The sequence below is a fragment of the Euleptes europaea genome, chromosome 12, assembly GCF_029931775.1.
Source record: "Euleptes europaea isolate rEulEur1 chromosome 12, rEulEur1.hap1, whole genome shotgun sequence".
NCBI classification, from domain to species: Eukaryota; Metazoa; Chordata; class Lepidosauria; order Squamata; family Sphaerodactylidae; genus Euleptes; species Euleptes europaea.
This window is the reverse complement of record NC_079323.1, coordinates 1,469,276-1,477,979: the sequence shown is the minus strand read 5'-3', so window position 1 is coordinate 1,477,979 and position 8,704 is coordinate 1,469,276. Positions and strand designations below refer to the sequence as shown.

At 51.7% G+C, this 8,704-nt stretch overlaps 1 protein-coding gene across 1 annotated transcript; it reads right to left on the bottom strand.

Annotated features, from left to right (window-relative positions):
• Positions 1 to 842: 842 nt before the first annotated feature.
• Positions 843 to 7,217, bottom strand: LRRC51 (leucine rich repeat containing 51). The gene is made up of 4 exons (XM_056858648.1): positions 7,130 to 7,217; positions 4,174 to 4,379; positions 2,847 to 2,995; positions 843 to 1,000 (listed from the first exon to the last, which is right to left on the bottom strand). Exons 1-4 carry the CDS (start codon positions 7,212 to 7,214, stop codon positions 859 to 861), a joined length of 582 nt encoding a protein of 193 aa, XP_056714626.1. The 5' UTR covers positions 7,215 to 7,217; the 3' UTR covers positions 843 to 858.
• Positions 7,218 to 8,704: the final 1,487 nt, after the last annotated feature.

The window sequence follows — 8,704 nt, the reverse complement described above, 5'->3', positions numbered from 1 at the left end:
GGGCTCCCAGTGTGGCTGGGCAGACAGGCAACCCCAGCTCGCCCTCTACAGTGCCGGAGAAATGGCTTCCCCACAGCTGGGCCCATCTATCTTCTGCAAACCCAAGGATCTGCACTTGGCACCTTGCCTTTTCCTCCTCTGGCACCCTTTTTTTCCTGTTCCCACACCAGCAGCGTGGAGGTGGAAGTGTGACTTCAGAGGCCTGCCTATAAATTGCTGGAGCCCCATTGGGCACCCCCTCATTGGGATGACAGCTGGCCAGACCACACGTACTACTTAAGCGCTCTTTATTGAAAAATGCAGCTGGCAGATATTAAAGAAAAATGCATCATAGGGCACAGCTATGTGTCTTGACATGAGGAGGAGTAGCCGGGCGTGGGCTCCCTTGTGGCAGGAGCTCCTGAAAAGTTCTCCAGGCAAGCCTCCAGTGGTTGGCGCTGTCCCTGGTGGAAACAGCACCGTGGCTTCCGTGGAGAACGTACTGGATGTCGTGCTTTTTCTTCTCACCCCTCCATTACACTCTTACACTTAATTCTCTGGGCTTAGGGACATATGTTATTCCCCCCCACATTGGAAAAAATGCTGTATTTGTGTGATGTGCAGAAAACAGACACAAGTTGTGCCGTCCGCAGCGATGCCGTTTGGCACATGGGCTTGGCAAAAACACCTGACTAGCGCGCCCTATCATTTGGCTTTCTCTCCCTTCCATGCCAGCAGTGGGCCTCTAACTCACATTGCTGTCTACATGCGCTTCCATGCATGCAAAGCTCCTCTACCGCTTTATTCCTAGACTAGGACGTGGGGGGTGGCGGTGGCAGCCTCTTCTTGCTGTCCGGGGGAAGTGGAGGGGCCGGGCTATCAGTAGTTGCTCAGTCTCTTCCGAATCTTCTTGGGCTTAATGTTCATGCGGCGCCACACGGCAGCAGTGGAGCGGTCGAGCTTTGTGATGGTGCTGAAATCGAAGGACTTCAGGTTGGGCAGAGTGGAGATGACGTAGCTCCTGGGGGAAGGCACAGAGGCACAGTCATTTGTGGGCTCCTTCCGAGGTGGCGGGAAGCGAGGGCTGCCTCTTCCCCGGGAGGGGAGGGCTCGCCTCAGCTCTCAGCCCAAACCGTTCCTGACACTGGCCCTGAGCAGGGGGTGGGACACACTTTCCAGGCTAAGTGTGGGCTTGGGGGTTCAGAGATGAGTGCCAGCTCTTTTGTAACCAGCTCCAAAAAAGTGGGCAGGTGCTTTGAGGTGACCTGCCCCTTCTACTCTACTGGTTCTCATGGCCCTCCAGCTGTTTCTGGAGAGCGCTGATCTCGGCCCACCAAGAGTTAAAGCTGCTTGACAAGCTGTGGGCTTGACGGGGCCCCTGGGCCACAATTTCCCCTTCTGTGATCAATGTTGCTCCCTGTCCTCTCTTGCCATGGGGGGGGGGGGCTGCTGTCCTCTGTCTTGACAACAGAATGCTAATAGTGCTGGTGCTAGAAGTCCCCCCTGCCAAGCCTTGAGAAAGAGGCAGAAGGGGCTAGCTGCCATAGTGCCGATGATTATGTGACTCCACAGTGCTAGGGTTGCTGCATGTTACCTTGCCCTGGTAGGAAGCAAGTGGGCCAGTCCGGTGCTGTGGCAATGCCCTTCTCAGCACCTAAGGTACCCAAAGGGCAACCAAAGAGTCGCTGTGTGACGGGGTGCCCCCTTCCTAGGAAAAAGGAACTCTTGGGCTCCTTCCTGGCTTTCAAAATGTCACCTTCTGTATTCTTGAGCTCCTCCTTTTTGGACTCAAAGTGCCTGAGAAAGATTTGCCAGCTCAAAAGGGTGAGGAGTTCGAGGCCTGGGCTCTGCACAAGGCTGGGGGGATGGCGGGGGGAAGAATAAGGGAGGCTCCCTTCTGATCGGGCCTGAATTCTTCCTCCCACCCCCTTTGGGGAAAAGTCAGGAGCTGCTCGTTAACAACGTCGCTTGTCTCAAGCCACCTTCCCTCTTACTTGTCATGTATGGCAGTTGGTTCTCCTTTTGGCCAGCCCTTCCTCTGAAGGGTGCTGAGGAGAGCACCCTTGGAGGAAGCTGCACCGAGGAAGTCACTACTTGGATCCTTTCCAGAGCCCATTTGGATGCTTCCCAGGAGCAAGGAACAGCCCTAAGTGGCTTGGGACCAGGATATCTGAAGGCCCGTCTTCTCCCATATGTTCTGCCCGGGAATTAAGAGCGCAGGGAGAGGCCCCTCCTGACTGTCCTGCCAATCAAAGAAGCTCGTTTGGGGGGGGTATATGAGAGGGGGCCTTTTGGGTGGCAGCCCCACGATTATGGAACAGCCACCTCAGGGAGGTGCACCTGGCCCCAACCACTTCAGATCTTTAGGAGGCAGCTGAAGATGGTTTTATTTAGGGCTGCAATTGATTAAAGCAGTCTGTGTTTTTATGTATGTTACTTTATGTATTTTTATTAATATTGTAAGCCACCTTGAGCTCCGTAAGGAAGAAAGGTGGCTAATAAATAATTTAAATGAATGAATAAATAAATCACAGACCACATGGCTGAAGCAGGTGCCCAGGCCTCCTTTGGGCTCGATCCCTCCTCGCATTGTCCCTGTGCGATTTGGTCTGAACTCTCGCTTTTGCATAATTCCGCCAGCCTGTAAGCTCAGCCTTTCGAACATCTTATTCTGCAACTCCTCTGCCTTCTGAGTGTTAAAACAGCTCCTGCCTGCCCACTTCATCCTTCCACTCGTTTACAGAAATGCCAACACTACAGCCTTCCGGCCGCTGAAACATGTAGAGGGGCGCTTCTTCCCCTACCCGGTGGCATCTCAGCGTCCACCGAGCCCTGTCTTCCTCGGTCCTGAGCTCCATGGGGCTTACCTGTAGCCCTTCTCCTCTTCAATGGGGTTTCCGTGCAGCGTGAGGCTGCGCAGGTGGGGAAGGACGGCCAGTTTGTCGACATCCGACAGTTTGTGGATGCTGTTCCCGTGGAGGTTGAGGTTGCGGAGGTTGTAGTAAGTGGTCAGCACCTGGGAACAGGAAGATGAAGCGGTGGTCTTAAAGAAGGCAGTATGGTGCAAGGATTAGAGCTCTGAACTAGGGAAACCCAGGTTCCAATCCCTCCATTCCCATGAAGTTTAAGAACGTAAGAAAGGCCCTGATGGATCAGACCCAGGCCCATGAAGTCCAGCAGTCTGTTCACACAGTGGCCAACTGGGGGCCTCCAGGAAGCCCACAAACAAGATGACTGCAGCAGCACCATCCTGCCTGTGTTCCACAGCGCCTAATATAACAGGCATGCTCCTCTGATCCTGGAGAGAATAGGTATGCAGCATGTTGCTGGGTGATCTTGGGCTGCATGGTCTCTTTCAGCACTGCCTACCTCACAAGGTGGTTGTGAGGATAAAACGGAGGACCGCGCAACCCTATTCAGCAGGGTCCCCAACCTTTTTCAGCCTGCAGGCACCTTTGGAGTTCTGACACAGTGTTAGTGGGTGTTGCCACAGAAGGTGGAGCCAGCCACAAAATGGCTGCCCCAGTTGTAGTGGCAGCTGCTGCCAAAGCACCGTTTTTAAAAATATCCACAGCCAATCAAAAGGCCTACTGTGCAAAAGCCCCACCTGGACCCACCCCATTTTCCAGAAACACTTACTGTGCACCAGAAGAAGAGTTGGTTTTATATGCTGACTTTCTCTACCACTTAAGGAAGAATCAAACCGGCTTAAAATCTCCTTCCCTTCCCCTCAACAGACACCCTGTGAGGTAGGTGGGGCTAAGAGAAATGTGACTAGCCCAAGGTCACCCAGCTGGCTTCAGGTGTAAGAGTGAGGAAACAAATCCAGTTCACCAGATTAGCCTCTGCCGCTCACAAGGAGGAGTGGGGAAACGAACCCGGTTCTCCAGATTAAAGTCTGCCACTTGTGGAGGAGTGGGGAATCAAACCTGGTTCTCCAGAACAGAGTCTTAACCACTACACCACCAGGAAAGGCGTCAGTGGGTGCCATGGCACCCATGGGGCACCCTGTTGGAAATGCCTGGGTCCTTACAGGAAGTATAAAAATATGTTACATCACTGGACACTGAACTTTCCCTTTTTTTGCTCCTGCTCCTTTCCCAAGGGCAGTGCAGGATTTCCCCATTCCTTTCGCCCCTCCTGAGTCTTGATGGCCCTCCCTGCCTTTGTCTGCTCTGTGTGCCGGTGGGGTACCGAGTCAATGGTGGGCAGGTCGTTGAAGGAGAGGTCGATCCAGTAGATGTCCTCCGGGTGCTCCAGCAGCTTCTGCAGGGTGTCTGTGAGCTCCGTCAGGTCGTTGAGGGTGTTGTTATTGAGGCGCACCGCCTGGGTCAGCAGCCGGCCTTCTTCCGTCTGCTTGATGGGCTTCACGCCGGGGCGGGGCTCCTCCGTCAGCATGTCTGGGGGCAAAGCAAGACGAGGATGAGCTGGGAGGAAAGCGGGGGAAGAGGGGCTGAAGGGGAGAGCTAATAATAGAATCCTAGAGTTGGAAGGAACCACCAGGGTCATCTAGTCCAACCCCCTGCACAATGCAGGAAATTCACAACTACCTCACCCCCCCACTACATGCCCGGAAGATGCCCAAGATGCCCTCCTTCTCATCATCTGCTTAAGGTCATAGAATCAGCATTGCTGACAGATGGCCATCTAACCTCTTCTTAAAAACCTCCAGGGAAGGAGAGCTTACCACCTCCTGAGGAAGCCTGTTCCACTGAAGAATCGCGCTGTTAGGAAATTCATCGGTTCTTGTAGGCTATCCAGGCTGTGTGACCGTGGTCTTGGTATTTTCTTTCCTGACGTTTCGCCAGCAGCTGTGGCAGGCATCTTCAGAGGAGTAACACTGAAGGACAGTGTCTCTCAGTGTCAAGTGTGTAGGAAGAGTAATATATAGTCAGAAGGGGGTTGGGTTTGAGCTGAGTCATTGTCCTGTAAAGTATTAAAGGTAATGTGCTAATCATTGTCCTGTAAGTATCAAGATAATGTGCTAATGAGGGCGTGGTATGTTAATGTGGAACCAGTGTATCCTGAAGTGGAATCCAAAGCTAATCCGCATGGCTATTGTGGACTGTAGTCTTTGTTAGTCTGGAGGTTTTCAGGACAGGAAGCCAAGCCTTATTCATTCTTAAACTCTCTTCTGTTAAAGTTGTGCTGATGTTTATGAATTTCAATGGCTTCTCTGTGCAATCTGAAAAAATAGTTGGTAGAATTGTCCAGTCTTTCAGTGTCTTGGAATAAGACCCTGTGTCCTGTTTGGGTCAGTCCATGTTCAGCCACTGCTGATTTTTCAGGTTGGCCAAGTCTGCAGTATCTTTCATGTTCTTTTATCCTTGTTTGTATGCTGTGTTGTGTGGTCCCGATGTAAACTTGTCCACAACTGCAAGTAGTCTCTTCCTACACACTTGACACTGAGAGACACTGTCCTTCAGTGTTACTCCTCTGAAGAGGCCTGCCACAGCTGCTGGCGAAACGTCAGGAAAGAAAATACTAAGACCACGGTCACACAGCCCGGATAGCCTACAAGAACCGATTAACTCTGACCATGAAAGCCTTCGACAATATTTTGTTAGGAAATTCTTCCTAATGTCTAGACCAGGGGTGGGGAAACTTTTTTTTGTCAAGGGCCATTTGGATATTTATAACATCATTCGCGGGCCGCACATTGTGGCTCTGCCCCCTATAACCCCTCCATTGTCGCCACTTCCGTCCCCAGCCCTCTTGTAGTACAGAGGAAACATGTTTCTCCACGGCCCGGGTGGGAAAGGCTTAACACAGTTTCTTGGGCGGTCCTACCAGCTCCATAGCTAATGACTCTTCTCCAAGGGGGAAAGAAGGTTCATTTTCTCGGCAAGACAAGCTCACATCCACCTTGAATAGAGGCTATTCCTGTCCGCGGGAGGGGGCGGATTGCCAGTCTTAGATCCTTCTGAACTAGAGATTTGCCAGGACCCACGAAGAGCCAGACCAAATGATTTTGCGGGCCTTATACGGCCCCCGGGCCTGACGTTCCCCACCCCTGGTCTAGACGGAAACTCTTTTGATTTAATTTCAACCTGACCTTCTGGGGCAACAGAAAACAGCTCGGCACCATCCTCTATATGACAGCCCTTCAAGTACTTGAAGATGGTTATCATATTCCCTCTCAGTCTTCTCTTCAGGCTAAACATACCCAGCTTCTTCAACCTTTCCTCATAGGACTTGGTCTCCAGAACCCTCACCATCTTTGTTGCCCTCCTCTGGACACGTTCCAGGTTGTCTACATCTTTCTTAAATTGTGGTGCCCAAAACTAAACACAGTACTCTAGGTGAGGTCTAACCAGAGCAGAGTAAAGCGATACCATCACTTCGCGTGATTTGGACACTATACTTTGTTGATGCAGCCCAAGATCGCATCACACTGCTGACTCAGGTTCAGTGTTTGGTCTACTAAAACCCCAAGATCCTTTTTGCACACACTATTGCTCAGACAAGTCTCCCCCATCCTATAATTATGCGTTTGATTTTTCCTACCTAAATGCAGAACTTTACATTTATCTTTGTTGAAGTGCCTTTTATTAGTTTTAGTCCAATTCTCCAGCCTGTCAAGATCATCCTGTAACCTGGCTCTGTCTTCTACTGTATTTGCTACCCCTCCCAATTTAGTATCATCTGCAAGCTGTGGCTCACGAAAACTCATCCCCTGCCAGAAATTTTGTTAGTCTTTAAGGTGCTACTGGACTCTTGCTCTTTTCTACTGCTAGTGACAGACTAACACTGCTACCCATCATGTTCAACTGCAGGACAACACGGCTACCCTTTGAAACTATCTGATGTAAGTAATGGATCAAGAAAATTATGGCTTTCCTTCACATTACTGTGTCCTGTCAAAGATAGGACATTTTGGAGGACTTTCATTCATAGGGTCTCCATGAGGCGGAAGCAACTTGATGGCACTTAACACACACACACACACACTGTGTCCTGGTGACCCTGCTTTAGAGAAAGAAACAGTCTTCCCCGCCACCTCGAAAGGCAGTACCCACCCTCTCCCTGATTTCTACGTGACCTCGCTTAGTTGACGAACACGTGTCTGGTTTGCCCTATCATCACCTTGAACACTTGGGCGAAGCCCTGGGAAAAGGTGGGCAGGGGGTGGAGGAGATTCAAACTGTACCTTGTACGAAGCTGATCCCCCGGAAGGAGAAGTCCATGGGAGGGGCCTGCATGGGGGATTTACTGCGACTCCATCGTGTGTACATCTCTCCGACTGGGCTAGCAAGAGACAAAACACACCGGAGGCAAACAGGGTTGGCATTGGCTGCTGGAATGTAGTTGCGTGACGGCCGAGCGCCCTGCCAGGGCCGGTTTGCCACCCAAGGCACCCCGGTGGCTGCAGGAGGAGGCAGATGCTGCTGCGTGGCTGGCTCCCAGGTGCAAGCGCCAAGGAGATGAGTGCCGTGGCCTGCGTTGCTGGTGGCTGGATACAGGCCAAGCCCTTGTAATGCCTTGTGCCTTGTGGCACTGCTGGAGCCTGGCTTGGACCTGGCCAGGAGGGGGCAGAATGCCACACTGGGGGTGGGTCAAAATATTTATTTAAAACATTTGTTAACCACCTTTCCACCTTAAAGTACTCAAGGCAGCTTACAGCATAAATAAAATAACAATAAAAACCAGAATTTAAAACAGCTGCCAAATTGATCAAATGCATTCCTAAATAAAACTGTCTTCAGCTCTCCTTGGTTTTAACTGGGATAATTCTGTTTTTATTGTATTTTATAGTGTTCTATTGATGTTAGCCGCCCTGAGCCTGGGTCTCTATGCAGAGGCAGGCAAAGGCAAATCACCTCTGGTCATTTCTTGCCTTGAAAACTCCATGAGGGTTGCGTAAATTAACGGTACTTTCCACCACCACCACTAGTCAGAGAGCAAGACATGGGCAAACCCCCCCCTCCCCCAGTATCCTCTCTGCTGCAACCGGGGATCCTGGGCTATCCTCCTTAAGTCAATCCCTGCTGATGAAAAGTGAATGGGAACATTGCCAAGGGTTGGCCCGCTCCGTGGCTGTCCAGCTGAGGGCAGCACTGCCTGTTTATTGAACACTGAATTCTAAGTCAGTGGAGGCGGTCCAAAGCTGGAGCAAAGGGCAGCCAGGCCTTCCTGTGGGCAGCCTCTTGTGCCAAAGGACTGCCATCATGACCACCCCTGGGCCAAACCACCCCACTGGGCTGCTCAGGGCAGAGCAACTGGGAGGGTGCCAACGCACTGCTGGGGCTCAGCCTGGTCCTACCCAGTAGCAGCAGGGGAGTGGAGGGGCACGATTTCCTGGGCTCACACTGTTGCAACATTGTGGGGGCTCAAGTCTGCTGAATTACAACTAATAATGAAGCTGGACACTATGCATTCTCCAGGACTCTGGAGAGAGATCTGGGATTCCTGTCCCATTACCAATGCTGATTTCTCCATGCCTACTACCCCTCTAGGAGCCCCGTGGCACAGAGTGGTAAGCTGCAGTACTGCAGTCCAAGCTCTGCTCACAACCTGAGTTCATTCCCAACGGAAGTCGGGTTCAGGTAGCCGGCTCAAGGTTGACTCAGCCTCCCATCCTTCCGAGGTCGGTAAAATGTGCACCCAGCTTGCTGGGGGTAAAGGGGAGATGACTGGGGAAGGCACTGGCAAACCACCCCGTAAACAAAGTCTGCCTAGTAAACGTCTGGATGTGATGTCACCACATGGTTCAGGAATGACCCAG